Source organism: Sinocyclocheilus anshuiensis, unplaced genomic scaffold (assembly GCF_001515605.1).
Source record: "Sinocyclocheilus anshuiensis isolate Anshui unplaced genomic scaffold, SAMN03320099.WGS_v1.1 scaffold166, whole genome shotgun sequence".
NCBI classification, from domain to species: Eukaryota; Metazoa; Chordata; class Actinopteri; order Cypriniformes; family Cyprinidae; genus Sinocyclocheilus; species Sinocyclocheilus anshuiensis.
The window spans coordinates 2016463-2038847 of NW_015546050.1; the positions used below are offsets into that span (position 1 = coordinate 2016463).

The following is a 22385-nucleotide window of genomic DNA, read 5'->3' on the forward strand; positions in this document are numbered from 1 at the left end:
CAGTTTCAACATCAATCAGTTTCATGAGCATTCATTTATTTGGTAAGTACCCTGTTGGGATACAAGCAACATTGATTGTTTTTGTGAATTTTTTTTTAAATAATAATAATAATAATAATAATAATAATAATAATAATAATAATAATAAAAAGGTCACAATTATAGCGCTTCGTGAACACAATTTTATATATAGAGGCCTCAAGGGTGAAAACATTAAGGTGATACTTTCACATTTACTACATGTCTAAAAATGCTCCAAATGAAAAAAAAAAATCCTGTGTTGCTTCTCTGGAAAATGCTTTCTATAGTCTATTTAAAAGTGGTGCACTGAAGTAATGAGATAATGCTGCTAATTAAATTTGATAAAGTCAAAAATTCCAATATGAAAGGATTACTTGAAATATCAAATTATTGAGACACGAATAAAAAGGTCCCATTTAGTAAGAGAACAACATTTTGATATTTGACCAGTTTGATATTTGTCCAGTATACTGAACTGTACATGTGCACTTTTTGAAATGAGAGTCATTAATTCACATATTTAATAGAGAACTGTTTTGGGTCAATCACGACACCCACAACGTCATGACCTATAGATAGATAAGCCAGTGCAGAATATGCCAGTATGGTCACCCTTAAAGATAGTTAAGCATCAATTACCCACAAACTAACATTTATTTATCTTGCATGTTTCCAGCAATGTCAAATGTTTTTAAGTGACAGAAATTATTAACCCAGTCTCCCTACTCAAAACATTACTTTTAAATTTACAAATAATATTAATAAAACTAAATCTACTACAAAGTAACAGTGTAACAGTGCTTGCAGCATTTTCAACCAGTTATATTGCAAACCTTCAACACTGGCTTTAGCAATAATGCATTCAAGTAAACATCATTGTTGCACATTTTGACAGCCAAAATGTGTCACTTAAAATATTTTATTCTATCCCAGTTTAATATGCAGAGAGAGTTTAAACAAGCTATTTAAGCACGACCAACCCAGCCAGTCTGACATAACCTTAGCATTAGTTAGGGGCAGGACTATCTGTTAGTCTGACCATTGAAAAGTGGAAAATAGTGCTTAAGAGACCTTTTTAAAAATGCTTTGTGCAATTTTTGCAATTCCATTTTGTCAATATAGTGGTGCAGAAATGACACGGTTCCGCTTCAACGTCATTTCAGTAATTGTTTCAGTACTTATTCTTGTGTATTAAATTTCCAACCCTTTGAATGAAACGGCCAATTCTATTGTCATGTCCCTGCGTCTGCTGGTTTGTATAAGTGCTATGGTCATTCATTGGCTGTCTTCTTAAAAAAACAGAATTCCTTGTTTTCTCGCTTACGTGACTCTGTGCAGCAGGCTGGCCTGCGGTGGGAAGCCTACTTTCAAATGAGCAAAGTGGCTCAAATCTGCTATATAGCCTGTTTGCTGATACTTGTTGCTTTGACAACAGATCCGATCTGGTTAGTGTTGAGTCTGTCTTCTCGTTTTGAGAAACGACCGTGGATTGTTCCTGTGTTTTGGAAGTCTCTGCACTTGCAGGGGTGTGAGAGGGATGAAGCTCTTCGGTGATAAACCGAGGCGCAGATGCCTCTCCCGCCAGGCCAGGAGAGTGATTCTCAGCTCCAGAGATCTTCCCATTAGCTTGCTTCAGTCTGCTGCTCTCAACGGACTTGGTGGAATTGGCAGTGCTATCCTGGGATTTCTTGCCTTGTGCTGTGTCATCATAATCTGAGAGAATTGTATCAGTGCTGCTTCCCATTTTAAGACTTTCTGAGTTCTTTCCTTTCGGTGAGCTGTCCCCCTTTTGTGGGATGTTTAGAAGGGATTTTATTTTCTTGGTGCTCTTTTTCAAGAAGCGCTGCGATGATGCGCTGTTTGGTTTTGAAGGCTGACTGTCCTCCGTGTCCAGAAGCGTTGCTGACACAGTTCTCGAGGGAGGCTCTTGCCATATGTTTCCTGAGGTAGATGTGCTCTCATCTGCCTTTTTGAAATCATGATGTGAGACGGACCTCTGGTCCTCTTTGAAATTTGGTGTGTACGCTTCGTTTCTGGGATTCTCATTTGCAGACATGTTGCAGATTTTCTGTCTTATAGGTAAAGATGCGTACATGTTATTAGAGGGCTCATTCAAGTCGCTGTTATATGTATTGCACCTGGGATCGGCCACGCTGTGCCTTTTGTATCGGTCCTCTTGCTGGTAGTCATGCTCCTTGTTTGCAAATATATTTTTGGCTCTGTTTAAACTTGCATATATTGCATCCTGTCCGGAGCCATGGGTCGTGCTACTTCCTGAGTTTTCTAAAATCTGTAAACTGCACCTCTTTAGCATGTAGTCATCGTGCTGTGCTGTCTGATTCCACAGGGTTGAAGAATACATGTGAGCGTTTGACTGAATTCGTGCCAGATCGTGGTTGAAGGATGCTGAATTATTGGAGTAGCTGTTTGTCTCTGGTTGTTCTGGTATGGTGGACGTGAAAACAACCGATGACCTGATGCGGGAGTGTTGTGGAGGAGCCATTTTATTCTCCTCAAATTGGTCCAGATAATCGTAGTTCTCGCCGTAAGGTGGATCATTGTTGTTGTTGAGGTAAGACTCTATCCTCCATGTCCGAAGGAAAGACTTGGAAGTACTTGCTAAACTGGGCAGGTTTTGCCTCATGTTTTGAACTTGTTTGTCGTGGCCGTGGTAAGATTGGCGCATGTTTGAGCCTCTGAACATCGGGTTGATGACGTAACTTTCATACTGCTTGTCCACATTGTTGGAGAATCCGCCATAACGGTTGCTCTCTGCTGCCACGTTCCAATTACTAGTGCCATACTTGGGCAGTTTTGGCAGATACACAGGCTCCTGCTGCTCTCCTGCATAGCTGTGTCTTTTGTAAAACTCTGATGTATCTTGAAGGAATCGAGCATGTGGTGTGACAAGTGGTCTTTCTTCAACCTCTCTCAGTGCCGAAAATCCTGATCTCCTTTCACAGGTTTGCCGGTAAACAGCGTCAAGTGTATGCCTTAAATGATCTTTCCTTTCAAAGGGTTGGCTGGAATGAATCAGATAACCATCCATTTTTCCATTGGGCTTCGTCTCACACTGGTTCACGCTGGCAGTCTGAAACTGAGCTGGGACTGTTGATCGAGCGTACAACGTCCGAAATTCCTCATCGTAAGTCTCCACTAATTGGCCTGTTATAACCTGAACCATGCTGAGGTTTATCTTCTCGTAGGACCACATGAAGCTGTCAAACAAGAAATTAATATAAACATAGTTATTAAATTTCAGTCATAGCAACATATGCAAGTGTGTTGGAATGCAGTTTATCTTGGGTAAGTTATAAATGACTGCAATCTTTTGAAAAATGCTTTTGAAAGTCAGCAATTTTTGCACTGTTTGTTGACATATGTTAAATGTTTTTCAAGTCCTTGTATAAAGTGGCCCAGAGAAGTATATGGAGACTTAAGCCACTTTTTAAAAAGAGCATGAATGACTTTGGATTTTATAATCATATCAAATCAATAGCCATTTATTTAAATTTGAGCAAATCACATCACAAAAATTGCACACATGAAAAAAAAATGTATAATAATAATAATAATACAAAAGTATATGACCGCTTTCTGGTTGTCAAATGTACTGTAGAATATGTCCATAGTTAATCTGATAAACTACTATGGTTGATAAAAACAACTATGGTTGTTTTTCTAGGGCACATGTATGAACCTGAAGGAAACCCAAAGGGGGGAAAAAAAATATTATTATTATTATTAAATTAATAATAAAAAATGCCGCCTCACCTATATGATCCAAAAAACACTTTTTGGCAGTCAGCAAGAAAAAATGTCTGGCCCATTCCTCCATGGAACTTTACCCCAGATCTGCAACAATATTCCTGGCCTTTCACTGTGCGTATCCTCATATTCTATATCCAAGAAGAAGAAAAAAAAAAGTTAGATATATTTTAGCAAGAAACCAAGCAAATATAAATATCCTTGAATTTTAAACAACATTTTAACTACTTTAATTCAAATTCTTACAGTGCACGAGTCATCAGTGCCCATTCTTTCAAATAAAACACATATTTGTCTTTATAAATGATGATAACACTCTGGTTACTGACGTAACCTTGGTTCCCTGAGATAAGGGAACGAGCGTTGTGTTTAACGCAGTATGGGGAAACTCCTGTTTACTCTGTTACTGAAGCCTGATTTGTACATGTTTGTGTGGCTGCACAAACCAGTAGCGCTTTTGCCTGCCAAAAGGGGCGGAGCTGACCTCAATATAAATCGGCTCAGACCTCCATTTCATCTTAACCATTCGACTGAAGCAACAGTCATCGATTCGTGTGCAGTTTATAGCACGGCGAGTTACGCAACACTTGTTCCCTTATCTCAGGGAACTGAGGTTACGCTAGTAACCAGAGCGTTCCCTATCGGACGGTCTCGCCCATTGTGTTTAACGTAGTATGGAGAACGCATCCAATCACGCCGTGCTATGAGCAGATACAGAGCAACCTGCTCTGTGAGCCCAGTCTCCTAAAGAACATGAGCAAAACTGAATCCCGAGCTAATTGGCCGAGGACTACAGACATAACCATTTTCACCCTCAGGGAGAAATAGGCAGATTAAGCAGACTAGATCGGTGCCTGCAGGGCAGTCGTTAGCAAACTTAAGACAGGAAGCACTGACTGACAGTGCCAGCAAGTCACCCACTCGCTTGACCGACACTATATGCAAATAGGAGGGCGGCTTAAGCGACATGGGCCGCAGCTCGGCCGAATGGAGCGGCTCGAAGGGAAGGCCCTGTAGGGCCTATTGACAAGTCCCAGGTCAGCACAGTCTGATGACGAGGAGGATCTCCGGGTGTCCTTCAAGAACTTAACTATCAGATCGTTTCTGCTCACCGATTGGCCAACTTCGAGGGAATGATTCGCTGCGATAGCTGCCACATAAACTTTGAGTGTGGAAGGGGCGAGCCCGTTGTCCAGCAACTCTTGTAAGAAAGTTAGCACATGGGACACGTCACAAGAGACCGTGCAGAATATCAGTCACGAAAGACTGACCATTTAAGGGCGTAAAGGCATCTTGTAGATGGTGCTCTAGCCTCTAAAATGGTGTTGCTCACACTTGCTGGGAGCTGTACAGGCCCCCGTCGAGGCTCCATACATGAAGGCTCCACAGCTCTGAACATGTTCTGAATATCGCCTGAAAGAGAAAGTCCTGCCTCAATGGTATCGGCCACGAGGCTGCTGCTGATGGCTTTACTAACTCGGCGAACCATGCCTGGTTCCTACAGAGCGGGGCCACCAGGAGGACTGAGCATTTGACTTCCCTGACCCGTCTGATGACCTGAGGAAGCAGGACGATTGGGGGAAGGCATATAGGCGAGCGCTGGGCCAGTCGTGGGCCAGGGCATCTCGCTGCATTGAGAAATAAGTTGGGCAGTGAAAGTTGTCTTCTGAGGCGAAGAGGTCGACCTCTGCCCTCTCGAAGAGAGACCAAATTTCCTGAACCATCTGAGGATGTAGGGTCCATTCTACTGGGGCCATATTGCCTCTGGAAAGCTTGTCTGCTCCAAGGTTCAGACTGCCCGGCACATGAACCACTCTTAGTGAGTTTGCTCTGTGCCCAAAATAGGAGGCACTGAGCCATCCTGTAAAGGGAATGTGACCTCAGACCGCCTTGGATATTGATGTATGCTACCAACGTCATGTTGTCTGCCAGACCAGGACGTTGTGCCCCTTTAAGGCTGGCCGGAAGGTTTTTGGTGCCAAGAAGACTGGATTGAGCAGGAGCCGAACGCCAGATTGCCCTTGAACAGAGTTCCCCAACCCGAGTTGAAGGCATCTGTTGTGACTAGCTTCCTCTTGGAGGTCAGTCCCAACTGCACACCTGATTGAAACAGGTGAGGAGTTGTCCAGGGCGCCACAGCTCTGATGCAGCGATGGGTTACCCTGATGTAAAACCGACCCAGGCACCAGGTGTGGGATGGGTACGGGCTTTGAGAAAAAATTGGAGAGGCCACATATGGAGCAGGCCTAGAGGAATAACAGAGGAGATAGCCACTATGAGGCCAAGCATCCTCTGAAAAGCCCTGAGTGGATATAAAGTCCCTAGTTTGAAAGATGCCACCAGTCGCTGAATAGTCCAGCATAATCCAAGCCCACATCTGGGCAGAGTCTATAATTTTCCCAGAAAGACCACTAGCTGTCTGGGTGACAAATGACTCTTGGCTAGGTTGATTCTCAACCCAAGACACTCCAGATGGCTGATGCAGCAGCGTCCTGTGAGCGACCAGTTCCCGTTCTGATCTGGCTAAAACCAGCCAATCGTCGAGGTAGTTCAAAATGCGGATTCCCATCTGACTCAGAGGGGAAAGAGCCGCGCCTATGCACTTTGTAAAAGTGTGTGCGGCCATAGACAGTTCGAATGGCAGGACTGTATATTGATAGGCCACTCTCTCACATGCAAATCTTAAGAACGGTCTGTGACGGGGGCTATGTGGATGTGAAAATAAGCGTCTTTCAGATCCACGTCAAAAACCAGTCCTCGGGGCATATTTGTGCAAGGATCTGTTTTAGAGTTAACATCTTGAACGGCCGTCTCAATAGTGAACGATTCAGATGCCTGAGATCGAGAATAGGTCTGAGCCTGCCATCTTCTTGGGAACAAGGAAGTAGCAGCTGAAAAAGCCTGACTCGGTTTGCTAGAGGTACCATCCCACGGCACCTTTTGCATGCAGTGTTTGTCATTCGGACCGAAGAACATGCTCTTTGTTTTCCTGTACCGAAGTCTGAATAATGTCTCTGAACAAGGTGGCCTGCGAGCGAACTGGAGCGAGTAACCTTGTATTATAGAACCCAGCTTGAAACATCCGGGATGGGTTCTCAGCCCGGAGCCGGATGGCAAGTGGTTCCATTTTACGAATGGTAGTTTGCCGCCATGGGGCGGGGAACTGACTTTTGTGGTAATAAGGAGAGGAGAATTGCTCTTGTGTGTCCGCTATCACAGTGGTAGTTTGCTTGGGCGCGCACTGAATGAGAAGGACATGCCAAGCTTGAATAAAACATCCATCACTCAATGTTGAACAGAGGGATGGAGAGCGAGCGCGAGGGAGTGAGAACTAACTTCACCGTTTCATCCTCCGAGGCAGCTGAAAGGGGAGAACGTGAGACCTGGAGGGGCGGGGCCGCCTTCATTGAAGAAGGCGAACTGTGAGCGAAGCAGAGTGAGACACATGCTCTCATAGTGAAAGCGGTCTGTCACAGTGAGCACAGCGTGGGCGTGTGGGCAGATCAAAGGGAACTGTGCCGGCATGAGATCACTCAAACCCGGTTGTTCAGCTCCGCGATTCCACTGTTTCTTTCTCCGAGCTCGCTGAGAGAGGAGAAACGAGAGCGGGGCTGACTTCACTGAAGAAGGCGATTCGCAAGCGGAGAAGAGTGAGACTCATGCTCTCTGTGAGAGCATTCCATCTCAGTGAGTGCATAGCCTCTGCGTGGGCGACAGCACTCACTGCGCCCTTCTGCATTGTGCAGGGGTTCCCTGCACGAGCCGCACGAGCCACACTCGCAGAGTGACATTTGCAACAACATCACTAGGAAATGTGCTCAGAAATTTGCTCTTTTATTGTGCCAGATGGATGCAGGGGAAGGCTTCTGGCTTCTTCCTCTGCCGGGGCTCCTTCTATGGTAGCGAGCAGCAGGCTGAGCTTCTTCCTTCTTGATTCAGCTTCTTGATTGCATAGTCAGCGAAGAGATGATCATCGTCGCTGAAGGAGACGATTCTGATGAAAATTTTTTTGGTGGCCTAAAGCACCATTGGTTTGTGCAGCTATACAAACATGAACAAATCTGTCAAGGCATTGTGTCCTGGTCTGCCTGGAGCACATGGCTGTCAGTTGGTATTTATGTTTGCCATGTGCTCTATTGTCTATTGTTACCCCGCCCCTCTTGTTACCTTATTATCTTGTTAGGGTTAACACCTATTTTAGATCATTAGTCACCCTTTATATTCCCCTCTTGTTTTCTGTCTTGTGCCAGATCGAATCTCTGCTCTGCTGAGTTAACCTGGCTCTTGTCTCTGTTTACTGTTATCCTGTTCCTGTTGTTGTCTAGCCTAGTCTTGAATAGTTTCCTTTGCATTTATGTTATACTTTTGATATTAGTTTTTTTTTCTTTTGAGTTAGTTCTGTTCTCTCTAGTTCCTAGTTTTTGAGCTCCTGCTGTTTAATTTTGTTTTTGTTTTTCCCCTTCCCCCTTGTGCTCCCCAGCTCCCCCATCGGCTGCCATCGCTGCCCAGCTCTACCTGCTCCCCTGCCCTTCCTGTTCCATCCATCCAGCTGCTCTGCTAATATCAGGCTGGTCCACCAGCCTCAGAGGATTCCAATTAAGTCAGCCAGGCTTCTGCCTTCACCCTCCAGGAACACTCTCCCTCTCCCTCCCACCGTCGCCATTCTCTGTCCCTTGGTGTTCATTGGAGAGCTTGACTGTCTCGTTGCTCTTGGACTGTAACTCTCTGCCCTTTGCCCTGAAACCCCGTTCCTAGACGCCTCCTGTTGAGCTGACTTTCACTTCCACGACCTGGCTGGAATCTCTCCTGGTTACCCTCTCAGACAGTGGCTTAGTACCTGCTTTGTGTTAGAAAAAACTCAATAAATCTTTGTTATCCTTGCAACTGATTCCTCTTCCTTTACCACCCCTGACAGTTCAATCTGGCCGGTGTTCCTGCTGAGTACCTCGATCTTCGGAGGGTCTTTAGCAAATCTCAGGTGGCATCTCTTCCTCCTCATAGACCCTATGAATGTGCTATCGACCTTCTCCCAGGCACTTCTCCGCTTCGTGGTCGCCTTTACTCTCTCTCAGTGCCGGAGAGAGAGGCTATGGATAAGTATATCCAGGAGTCATTGGCAGCTGGCCTCATCCATTCTTCCTCTTCTCCTGCAGGTGCGGGGTTTTTCTTTGTGGAGAAGAAGGATGGTTACTTCCGCCCCTGCATCGATTATCGTGGGCTGAATGACATCACTGTAAAGAATTGGCACCCCCTGCCATTGATGTCCCCGAGCTGCTGCAGGGAGCGCGAATCTTCACTAAGTTGGACCTCCGCAATGCCTACCACTTGGTTCGGATAAGGGAAGGGGATGAGTTGAAGACAGATTTTAACACCCCTACTGGGCTTACTAATGCCCCAGCTGTCTTCCAGGCCCTGATTAACGATGTGCTTAGAGACATGATCAATCGATTTGTCTTTGTGTACCTTGATGACATCAAGATTTTTTCTTCGTCATTGCAGGTACACACTCAGCATGTCTGTCAGGTGCCGCAGAGGTTACTTGAGAACCAGCTGTATGTCAAGGCGGAGAAGTGCATATTCCACGCAGGCTCCGTTCCGTTCCTGGGACAGATAATCTCGGCAGAGGGGGTTAAGGTAGATCCTGCCAAGGTAAGGGCCGTCTCAGAGTGGCAAATCCCCGACTCTCGTAGAGCATTGCAGCGGTTTCTGGGATTCGCCAATTTTTATAGGCGTTTCATCCGGAACTATAGTCAAACTGCTGCTCCTTTAACCACTCTAACCTCAACTTGTGTTCCTTTCAGGTGAACGGAGCAGGCACAGGGGGCTTTTACGAAACTTAAATCATGTTTCACATCTGCACCTCTCTTGTCTGTTACAGACCCTGATCTGCAGTTTATTGTGGAGGTTGACGCTTCTGAGGTCGGGGTTGGGGCAGTTCTCTCTCAGCGATCCCCCCTTGATGGGAAGGTCCACCCATGTGCATACTTCTCACACCGCCTGAGCCTGGCAGAACAGAACTATGATGTCAGGAACCGTGAGCTGCTTGTTGATTAACGGATCGTGTGGTCATGCAGAATAAGCCATTAATAGGTGCTTTATAAGCAGTGTTGGGCAGTAACGCATTACTTTGTAACCCTTTACTGTAATTTGATTACTTTTTTAGTAACGGAGTAATTTAACGTGTTATAATTTTCAAAATAGAAATTCGAGTATAGTTACAAGCCGAGGTCTCTATACGTTACTGCCGCGTTACATTGCTGACAGAATGCAGTGTTTTATAATGCGTGCTCACGAATCCTCTCATTATAACACACGAATTGTAGACATTATGAAAGATTCATTATGCATATATATATATATTGTGTTATAACAGAGATTTGTGAGATTGCGATGAACTGAGATGTCTTTTAGAGATTATAAATGCAGCGCCCTTAGCTAGCATTCTGCCATGTCAAACCATGCACGCAGCAGCCGCTTGCTTTAGTTAAAAATAACAGTATTCTGTGAATGTTGATGCTTTAATAACAAATATTTATCGGGAGCGTGTATGCTGGGATTTCATCAATTTCATGGAGAAAAAAGTAACGTAACTAGTAATGTAACTAATTACTAATAACATTTTAAATAAAGTAATCAGAACAGTAACGTGATTACTTTTAAAAGGAGTAATCAGTAATCAGTAATGTTATTACATTTTCAGACTAACTTACCCAACACTGTTTATAGGTACTAATAAGCAACTAGTTAATAGTGAATAGTGTTCCCTAATGCAAAGTTTTACCAGAATTTAAATTCAATTTAAATTAGTTTTGTTCTGAGAGAGTTCTCAAAAAGTAGTAATGAAAATATGATTGATTGTCCTTAGTGAATATAATCGGTTATTAAAAAGTCTGATGCGATATAACTTCCACCTCTGAAATAATTGTTTTGCCTTCTTTGCTGACATGACAATTCCCTTTTATTTTGTGAACCCCTTTCCTCCAACTACCTGTTTTGTAAGATGTACTTTTCATCCAATCAATTCCAGCATTTTTTTCTTATTATACTAAATATCCTGTTTTACTCATATGTTGTATTTGGTGCTTCACCTTGATTTTATGCGAAATTATATAGAGACATTGTTAAGTCTGTTTAGCAAAAACAAAGTGAAAGGCAAACAAATCTCATTATTGCTTTGCAAACAAAGATAATGACAGCAAGTCTGTCTGTTGAAGCCAAGGGTCAGTTCTTATCACAGCTGCTAAAGCGACAAAGCGGTTAAAGTTTATATGTACCATCTGTGTGCACCTAAACAACACTAATGACGATGGGTGTGTCATATGCGACAGTAAAATAAAAGGTTTGGTCCCACTTTATATTAGGTGGCCTTAACTACTATGTCCTTACATTTAAATTAATCATTTGATGCAATGCACTTATTTTGTACATACATGTTTTTACATTGTACTTATATTTTTAAAAATACCTACTGTATATGTAATTACATCTGTAATTAATTTCTGTAAATACATTTATAATTACACTGTTGACCCATCCCTTACACCTTGTGTCTACAGTGAAGAAAGTCTGTTAAACTTTATTTAAAATAATAAATAAAACATATACATTTCAGGATCTACTTCAGTAGCTCTTGCTATGCTGTGTAGTGACATTTGAATATACTGAGTTAACAGACATTCAAAAAATGTCAGTAGCAGAAAAATACCCAGATGAAGGTACTTAGTGAGGTGTGGTGAGAAAAATCTTAATTGCAGCTTGTTTTTCATGTAATAATAGTTAACACCCTCTGGGAAGAAGTGGGAGGGACAGTGCTTCCAGTTCATTGCTTCTTTATATGGCTCGTCATCAGTACATGAATACTTCCAGGTGTCGTCATATTTGACAAGAAAGTCAGCATGAATAAATGGTTAAGTGATTTGCTTACAAAGAGCAAAGACAGTATTTAGTTGAGATTGATCATGTGGAAAATATTTGAGAATTTTCCTATGGCGATCATGTATATGTTTAAGTTTCTCAAAGAACGACTCTTTCATTTCAACAACTTTCATTTCCTTTATCACCCTGAACAAAGAAAGAGAAGTTCTGAGAGAGAAGAGTTCCGTAAAAATAACAAGAGTGACAGCATGACAGGTTTTCAGATTGCTCTTTGTTTTTGTTTCTGGTTATGCATTCTGTCAGTCAAATTTTTACACTGACATCAGCCCCAGCCATCAGCTAGAAGAATATAATGCAGATAAATGAGGAAATCTGGTCACACCCAGGAATCAGATATATATGTATCTAATAACAAAAATTGCATTTGTTGCCCTTGACACCTGCAATTCGAAGCTCTTGAATCAACATAGTCACAGATATGCAGTTGCTGTCCCCTGGGAAGGTCCTTCTCAAGTGCTCGAAAATCACAATTGCATGATGTGTGTTCAAATGATTTTGGCCAGTATAAAATGTTTCTCTCAGGACGACAGAAAGCCTTTTTAGCACGGTTGTGGCAAATTTAGGTGTGTAACTAATGTTTATATATTTATTTTCATTCTCATGCTGCCACAGGGAACAGGGATGCTTGTCAAACAGGAGTAGCTTCATACTGTATCTCTCTTTCTCTTGGCTAACGCACACATACTTGGTTGATGTTGGAGCTTAAGGTAAACTGTGTCTCTTTTCCTCACAGTCACAAGTACATTTGATCATGATGCAAAAGCCATGATGAAATATGCTTGTGTGGGTAGATATGTTTATCTTATGATACCGTTCCTGCTGTTACGTTTGCAGTTGCTTCTTCTTCATCCGTTGATCCTTTGATTTGTTGTTTTTAGTGTGGTTTTTTGGTTAATGCTCTTCCATAGTAAAAATATTCTCTATGACTCTGTTTGAAATATTTTACAAAATGTAAGAAATGTTAATAAAACTGTCCTTCAATCGCTGCAAGGAATGCGTGTTCATTTAATTTAATGCAAGAGATCATTTAGAACTGAAACTGAACTGCACCATGTTTAGAAAATAGTTTACAAAAAAAAAATTAAATCAGGTGAATTAGTAGCATTTTCTGGTAAGTGTTACTACTATTCTTTATTACTGTATAAAAACAAAAATAAATAAAATAAAAATTCCAATCTACTTAAAATGAACTGATAATCATCATAGTAATACAGGTTGTTCAAAAGAAAGCCACATGATGAACATGGCCAATACTCACAAAGTCACAACACCATCTTGGTAACACGCATGACACTGTAGCATTGGTTTGTGTGTGCTCATCTCTTAAAGGTGCTGTAAGTTTTTGACTGTACTAAAGCATAAAAATACCATAATATGTTTGCAGATATTTAAGAAACATGCTAAGTTAACATACATGTTTATCTGAAAAACAATGTTACAGTCAGTTATTCTCCTTTGAAAATGTGCGTTCCGGGCCGGAATGTCGGTCTCTGTTTTGGTTTGTGAAACCCGCCCACTGCCAGTTTACCCAATTGTATTTCGGGACCCTGGGTTGCCAGTTGACGGAAAACACAGCGTGTTTAATTTCATTCATCGTCAAGTGCACTCGTTTCTGTTGGTGTCGTCAATCTGGCAACCTGCGTGTGCCTCAAGTCTGAGGAGGAGGGGCCGGGTGAAAAAAACCCTCTCCAATATTTTTAATTTGGACTGCAATACCTAGTTCAACCACTCGGTGTCAATCCTACATACAGCATCTTTAAATGAGGATTAAATTGGGCCAGAATGATCTGGAACAGCATTTTAAGTTTGTTTGTCAGTTAATTAAATTTCCTGTATGTTCCAGTACTGAGAGTATGACACATTCTGTCTCCTTTAGCGAGCGCACTCAATCGAGAAAACCTTTTCATGCACAGGTTTATACATTAAGCAATACGCTTCTCTCTTGTCAATGGTAGAGGCAACACATTTGTCGAGAGCAGCTCTTGAGCAGAACGGGAAGCCTCATCTCTCTCAGACACGCACTGCACTTCGCTCCGCTGCCTGCTCTGCGTTTCATTGAAATCACACAATGAAACGCAACCAAATGGGCACTTTCTGATATGCATCTACTGATATGTAGTAGCACTGTTGGTTTATAAAAAGGTGTATGCAATGCAAAGCGAGAATCATATCACTGGACCAAAGCATAACATAAAGGTATTTTGGAATATTTATCCATCTCTATATTTTATGCATTTCATTTTATTTATTCTTTCCCATGTTTGTTTTCTAACAAACATAAGTAAAAAGGGTCTTAATATAGTAAATTATGCTGTTTGGGGATGGAGGTCATTATACAGTAGAATATGGACACTTACCCTGAGTTTTTGGATTTGGATGTCTTGATTTTCTACCATATTGAGAAAGCTTTTGAAGTGATTATGGTCAAGGAGAATGTAGACAGGAACACCTCTGACTGAGGCATCCACCACTTCTTTAAAGATGTCCACATCGGTGAAAATATCCATTGCGATTGCTATGACCTGTATAGACATACAAATGAAAACATAATAGAAACGTCAGCCTCAGAGGATTTTGGGGCATTCACTGTCAGAACAGGCCATCTCTGATATTCTCTTAAATCAATGACATCCCTGTCAGTTACACAAAGCTGAACAAAGCAGAGGTGTCAGCCCAGAAGCTGCTTCAGTTTTTTAAAACGACACCCTTCGTTTTTCTGCATATTCAGAAAAACCACATTCAATAACTTAAACGATGGCTTTCATGAAACCGACGGGATGATATGTATTTTCTGGGGCCTTTTGCCTAATATTAAACAGAAAGAAGTTGGGGAGAAGACTGTACGGTTTGTATTATTTAAAGGTTTAGTCCTAGCATTTGTCTTTCAGGAAGACCGGCATTCCATGATTCAAGCCTTGACAGGTTTAAGATGTTCCATTAATGCCAAATGACAACGAGTCTTAGCGTAAGTAGTATCTCACCACACCCTGTACAACATCTACTGATTAACAAATGATTAATATAGAATTTCTACATTAGAATTGTTGTTGTACTTTCTGAATTCTTATTTTGTTTTTTAGACTTGCATTTGCATTTGTAATTTGTTATTTTGTTTTCAGAATTGTGATTTGTTTTGCACTTCTCAGCCACCGTAGTTGTGAGAGATTTTTACCATGACTAAGGTTGTTAGGTACCACTCAAAGATGCATAACATGGGTAAAACAGCAATATGACAAAAGATCAATTTTGCTTGTTAAGCTCATCACTTCCGTACACGCTGACATTTTTAAACCAAGGATATCTTGTTTACTTAGACATAATAATAGTCCATGTGTTTTCTTACATGCTGTACTTTTCACATAGAGAGTCCTCATGCATTCTTATTCAAAGTGTCTCCTCTCATCCTCCACCTTAAGGAGCCGTTGAGCCTTTCTAATTTACTTGTTCTTGTGTCATTACTGAAAAGGCTTCATTACTGCCAGGCAGAATCAAAGCTAATAATATACTTTTACTGCTTTTAAAATTCCTTTGTTCTAAAAAACATGCGTACAAGTAAAGTGTACGCAACACTTCACTTGGAAATACAAGTAAACTCTTATAATGGCAATTATGATTTTAAAAGCTTGTAAGAAAAAAGACTTTTCTCACACCTGCTTCCACTCTTTTATACAAAAACCCATCAACACCTTTGCTAAAAAACGTAGTAAAACTCCTGGGAACTTCACACAACACACTGCTGATGTGCGGTTGATATATTATATTGTATAATGTTCTCTTGTCAACTTAAATGAAACCGCTTTCAGTTTAATTGAACCTCGACAGAGGCTAGTATATCAGTCTATATCATTTGGCACCCCCCCCCCCAAACACACCTGATAAGATACTGTATACATCGCTCAAGTGTTTCATGCTGTGAGTCGACTCTAGGGAGCACACGTAATCAGAGCGCCAGAGCCACACGAGGTGCAGTTCATTCAGCACACTGAAATTGGTTTGGTAAATCCATGCCCTCGTGAGATGCTGTCCTAGGTGGTAGCCTATGTTGCCTAATGGGTCTGACTCTGCTCTGCTCTGCAAAAAACAAACGAACAAACAAACTGAAATGTGATCCATGATCTATTAAGATTTTTGAGAACACGTAAAATTGTTGACACGCAAAATGTCATGCTTCTATACTTTTAATAATTTAATTATTATTTACTAATTATTTACTAATAATTATTATTATTACTATGGAAATTATTTCTTTAATGAAATGATACTCTAAATAATAAACTAAAACTGCCAGTAGGTGGTGGTAAATGTCTTAATGATTAAGTCATCGAGTCATTTATTCATTCATTTGATTCGTTTAAACGGCTGATTCGTTCAGGAGTGAAGTAAATGGTTCTCTTTATGAATGGTCCATTGAATCATTAGGCTTGTTCGACTTGAAGCGGATCATCACCATCAGATCGATCGGTGTGTGACATCAAAGTACTGCGAGAGCGACTAGAGATCAGACGACTCTGCATGCTTTTGAATCGCTCTCGCGGTACTTTGATGTCACACACCGATCGGTCTGTGGAGCGCCGCTTCAAATCCAACGCGCCTAATGCTTCACCCAATTCGTTCAAAATGTGGATTAAGACATGAATGCAGCTGTGTGTTGCTCGGAGACAGGGCCGGATTTAGTGATTTGGGGGCCCCAGGCAAAATACAGGAATGGGGCCCTATACAATTTCACACATTTACAACCTTGAGGTTTCTTTCACTGTTGCTTGCTGCTGCACGACCGTGTCCCATAGTTGTACATTCAAAATGCTACACAACAGAAGTTTACTGTGTAACGAGCAATGTCACGGAATTCGTCAAATATTGAATGAACCGTGAGCGTTGCGCGTGCTTAAATAGCAAACTAGCAAACGATACGCGTGTCTGTGTCATTCATTCCGTCACATTCCGCGTTACACAGTAAATCCCATTTTTATGAATAGATTCCGGGATTCCGTCCCCATTTTCTACATCGCCCTACTTTTGCTAAGAAGCCCGTTCAACGTGGACGCACAGACGGTTGTCGTGGTAATGAACACCACAGCAACCACTTGTGCGTCCGCACTGAACGCGCATCTCGCATATAAAAAGCATTTTAGGGGGCCCTTGGCTTTTGGGGGCCCAAGGCGGTCGCCTACCTTTGCCTAATGTGTCTAAAATAACACAATATTAACTTCTTATTTATTGAACTGTTGTGTAAGATCAGTATCACATTTGCACTCATGTGATTTGTACTTATTGCCCGTGTGATATTGCTTGACTATATGATGTAAATATGAGACAAAAACTCAAACGGGCATTTTTTGCCCCATATCTTTGATTTTAGGGACATTCTAATACGTTCTCTAGGCTCCACCACGCAGTGAGTTGTTGCCCTACATCATATATCAATCAACTGTATGAAATGTCAGATGACCCACACAGGTCGGGGGCAGGGCAAGTGCGTTAAATGCATTAATAATTTTAAAGCGTTATTTTTCACCGTAATGAATTAATCTAATTAACGCGTTAAATTACCAGACCTAATCAGAACTGTTCTACTTTATAACTCGCAATTGCAAGTTTATATCTCACAATTCTGAGAAATTAAGCTGCGAGAAAAAAGTCAGAATTGCATGATATAAACTCACAATTGCGAGAAAAAAAAGTCAGAATTGTGAGATAAAAACTTGCAATTTTTGTTTTTTATTAAATAAGGAAACAGGCTTCCATAGTTTGACTATCTGGGACAAGATTTGGTGTTTTTGTGGTAGAATTTATTTATTTATTATTTCATTTCTTTTTTTTACAAGACCAAAATGTTAAGATCACAATGTTTGGCCAACATTGAATTAATGGGAGCTTATGTTGACAATATTGTTCTCAATCACAAGCATCTATCTGTGTACAATGTTCAGTAGAAGCTCTTAGACATGCTGCCACATTAATTATATGAGCCAGGGCTTTAATCATCGCTCATGATCAAAATACAAAGAAGATTGCATTGCTCAGAAAGGAGGCAATGCATTGTCACTTATTACTAATAAAGAGTGCTCCACACCCCCGATAGCAAGGACGTCTTTGCATGATTTTTTTTTTTTTTTAATGCAGTAAAGCTTGCTTCTCATAGGTACACCTAGATGTTTCTAACACTCCTGTCTCATCAACTGTAAAGGGAGTGATCATTTCAGCATTGCATATTGCACAACTAGTTCCATTGTTTGTTCAGCACAGTTTAGCTGCCACTGTTGCTGGGGAGAGACTGCTGTAATTTGTACATGACTGATGCCTGAGGGAGAAAGTGATGTACCTGTCCATCTTTAGCAAGAGTTCAAGATGTCGCAACTGTGGGGCTGCTCTCAAAAGCCATGATTTAAAGGAAATCAATCTATAGCCTCCTCTGTGATTATGAGGGGATTGCGGGGTGAACAGGCAGGGCAGTGAAAATGGTTGGCACTTTCCCTATACTCGTGTGACAATGCAACGGTTTATTGCTGTGACAGACAACAATGCTGCTCTCATCAGTGCCTTGTGACAAATGACTTATACAAGATTACGGACAACACCTCATTAAAAATGGAAAAGAAAAAAAAATCAAACATTCACTACAGTATTTCTAATGCCAAATTCAAAAAGATAGAAACAAGAAATTTTATTTTGCTTGCATATTCATGGCAATTAAGCACATTCAAACCCCAATCCTTATTACCATAATGGGGGGAAAAAATCAATCAGTGTCTCCTTTTTTTTTTTTATGCCCTGTTCTGCATGGACGCACTACCATAGTAATTGAGGTACTAAGTCCATATAGTTTATTAATATTATTCAGTACTTTATTTGGTAACTGTATAACTGTAATGGTTTGTCAGTTATGTGTGTCATTTAGTTTCGTCTTCATGGACTTTTAGGATGTTTTCATTAGTTCCTGTTTGCCTTTGTTCAGTCTTTAGTTGTCATGTGAGGAGTTATTTCAGTTCAGTTGTGTATCATTAAGTATCCTTGTTTGTATTAGTACTTAAGGTCCTGTGTTTTCAGTGCTGAGTGTCTGGTCTCGTCTGTGCAAGTAATGATTTCTCTGATTCGTTCAGTTCATTTACCGTGGGGATTATTATTAAAGACTGTGATCATACCTTATCTTCCTCATCATGTGTCTTCCTGCAACATTGCATGGCAATAACATTATATTCATGTATTTTTACAGTACACACTGTGCTGTAAAGTGCATCCAACAAATCTAATTTGCATTATCCTAAAATCAGCCTGAAACGGATATACACTCTATCGCTGTCTCTATCTAAATTCATGTTATTGATTTTTTTTGTGAACGATTCACGATTCCATGCATGTGTTTCTTTCTCTTTTTTTCTTCTTTCCATGCATATGCATCCATCCAATCAACAACAGATGGATAGAACCAAGTCCCTGCCCTACATTTGTTCTTTTAAAAAAAAAAATGTTTCATGTGGCCATATGTCACAATACGAAAGAAAAGATGAGAAAAATAGATGTATGATATATCATTTAACTTAGAAAATGTTTAACCACCATGACAGAATTTCGTGTACTGCCTCTCATAAATACATATCATTTTTTAAATGATCATCCCATTAAGAATAAAAGGAATTAAAAATAATAATAATAATAATAATATCATTGATGTTTATTTCACCCCACAGTGAACTAGAGATACTTTACCATTATTACTTTAATTTGGAGTGAAATCTAAGCTGGCCATATTATCTTTCATTATCTCTTATTCTCTCACTAACAATTACATAGCAGTGCTGGGCGCAAAGACAACATTTAATTTAGAGTTAATTAGTTGAATGTAAGGCTTTAATTCCACAGTGTCAGGCATGTCGAACCTTAGCTAAATGTATCCAACTGAAGATAAACAAAATGATGTAACTGAAAATGTATTTTATTTCAGCCACAGAGTGTACTCTGAGAGCTTCTATGATGTTTTATGTAGTTGTGCTAACATAATTTATTTAGAAAGACATGTCTTTGGGCGAAATGTTCACTTTACTCTAAAGGTAGAAGCTGTCTGCAAGGCTGAACGTGTGTATGATAGGTGATTCCAGTGAAGATCAAAGACAAACTTTGTATCTCTAGATTTTAAAGATCTTCGCTCATGTAGCCTTGATCTGTTACTATTAGACTCTAATGAAAAACAGCAAGCTACAACAACAACTGAAGATGCCTAGAAAATACCTTTTTACCATAGAGGCCACACTGGCTTTATTTGAGGAAAATAATTTATTCATATTGCGTGAAACATGTCCTGTAACTCACAATTGTTAAGACCAGCCTGGTGGATGAAAAATTAAAGATTTAGCTTTTTTTGTTTATTGGCACATTTTGTTAGCTATCAAACATTACACACATTAATTTGAAACATGCAAAATCTGACTGTGCACTCTATTAGCCTTTCAGACTTTCAAAGATTTGCTCATTTATGTATCGTATGCTCAACAGGGTGACAGTGAAACTCATTTTCCCAAGAGTGACCTTATCAACATGCTGCACCATCTTTGATTGTGGAAATTGTTGTAGAACAGTCTCCCTAGAGCAACCTGAGATTAAGAGCTTTGTTCAAGAGCACAATGATACAAGTTCATGGATCACCCCTTGTGGGTTTTGAACCCACAACCTTTCAGTTACCAGACAGATCTGTTACCACTAGGCTACAACACCATTCAAAAGCTCAGTTCTGATTCTAGGACATTCTTGAGCTATGTGTGTAGCTCTATGTGTGCAGCTATGTGTTTCTTAACTCTCAGCATAGTTCAAAAGCACATGATCTACAGAAGGACTGGCGTTTATTTACACCCTTTTTTTCAGCATGCTGTTTTATCAACATTACCTGCCTGGCATCCTGTATTTGTTTGCGGATCACTTCCTTGATAGTGGGGCTGTTTTGCTTCGGCGGGTGGAAGAGCAGGTCTATGCTGGTCTCGAGCCTTCTGTGCGGGACGTCTGGCCAGCCTAAATCCAGGTTTGGCGGGTCAGTGTCCGAGTGAGTGGGCCAGTATGTGCCCGTGGAGGACGTGTCATCCTGCGGACTGTCCACTTCCTCTGAGTGGTTGCTGGTGGGGGGCTGCACAGCGCTCTCTGTAATCTGGCCGATTTCTCCCTCAGAGAGGAAACCGCATATGCCCTCCTCTTTGATGAAATTTCGATAAGAAGCTTCTCCCTCTTTGACAAGGCAGTCAATGGCTAACCGATACGCTTCCTTGTAATGCGGCTGTATGTAATTTTCGGCCTTGAACTCTCCCTTTGAGGAGGACAGCAGTGAAAATTCGGATTCCATCACGGTGTTCGTTTGGATTCCTCAAAACACTGTACAGCCTTTGCCACCTAAAAAACAAAACACATGATGTTTAACTAGGACAATTCTGCACATCAACAATATTCTGTAGCAAAGCACCTAGATACATGCATGATAGCATCTTGCATAGCATGAAATGCTGGTTAGGAGCTTCTTCTTGGCTATCAAGACCTGGTTTGGCAAGCTTTGCACATTTGAGCTTTTTGGTTTCAGCCACTTATGTAAAATGTTTCCAATACGACCCTCAATGAACAGCCATCACTGGCTTGTAGACAAGTTTTATTCTAAAAAACCACTCAGAAAAAGCAATAACTACAAGCATTGAGCTTGAGGTCCTGCCGTTTGTCTTAACTCTGTGGCTATGATTACAGGAACTGCTTGTTTGAACATGTTACTTCTCCACACTCATTTGGTTTGGAATGATGGATCCCATGCATCAGTGCCATCACTCTAGAGCAGTGGTCGCCAACCCGTCGATCGCGATCACTGTCCCAGTAGATCCCGAAAATAACAGTAAAATAAGTACAAAAATGCATTACATTTCTGGGGTTATATCAATGTATCACTAAAGGGAACTAACTGTCTTGAGAAAAGTTTCGATGGCAATGGCATTATCTTCTCCTCCGTATAAAGCACAGTTTGCTTTGTTTACAGCGGTAACCAAGGAAACGCTATATTGCGGTCGGTTCATAAGCAGTGTTGCCAAGTCCGCGGTTTTCCCGCAGAATTGGGCTACTTTAACACTGTTGTGTTGTTGTTCATGTCCGCAGGTTGAAGCGACCCCAAAACGCGATATTTAGCCCCTGGAATGTGAATTTTACTGGAAGATCCCCGCCGAAAAACTTGTATTTTACCCAAGCGGCAACCTCCCCCTCTCTCTCGTGAAGCCAACATGGAAGTGACTTAAACTGTAATTCATCAACTGGCCGCTAGAGGCTGGCTGCAAAAGGGAGTCAATCCCATAGACTCCCCATGTTAAAATGCCCAACTTTACATCAGAAAAAAACGTTTACAGCCTGGTTCAAAAAATGATTTTGGTCTATATAGCTAATTTTGCTCTTGATGACAACTGTGAGGGGGGTGAATTTTTTTATAACTCATCCGTTTAAATTATATTAAGCCTTAAAGTCCTGCATAATTAAGGGCGTGGCCACTTGAGTGACAGATGGATTGCCACCACCGTCGAGCTAGGTGGGCGTGGCTTCAGCAACCTGCTCCCGCCTCTTTGCCCATTTTCGATTATCCGGGAGTGACGCGCTGCAAAGATGGCGACGGCCGGCTCCGCCCACTTTTGAGCTTCAAAAACGCTCTTCGGAAA

General features: G+C 41.2%; 1 protein-coding gene across 1 annotated transcript in view; it reads right to left on the reverse strand.

Moving 5' to 3' along the window:
* Positions 1–436: 436 nt before the first annotated feature.
* LOC107699172 (protein FAM83B-like) overlaps positions 437–22385 on the reverse strand; it is a 24826-nt gene continuing 2877 nt past the window's right edge. Inside the window, exons 2-5 of the mRNA XM_016500365.1 lie at positions 20603–21096; positions 14082–14246; positions 3796–3920; positions 437–3239 (exon numbers count right to left, since the gene is read on the reverse strand). Coding sequence (XP_016355851.1) covers positions 1193–3239; positions 3796–3920; positions 14082–14246; positions 20603–21049 — 2784 coding nt within the window. The 5' untranslated portion in view covers positions 21050–21096 and the 3' untranslated portion in view covers positions 437–1192. The remainder of the gene's footprint in view (positions 3240–3795; positions 3921–14081; positions 14247–20602; positions 21097–22385) is intronic.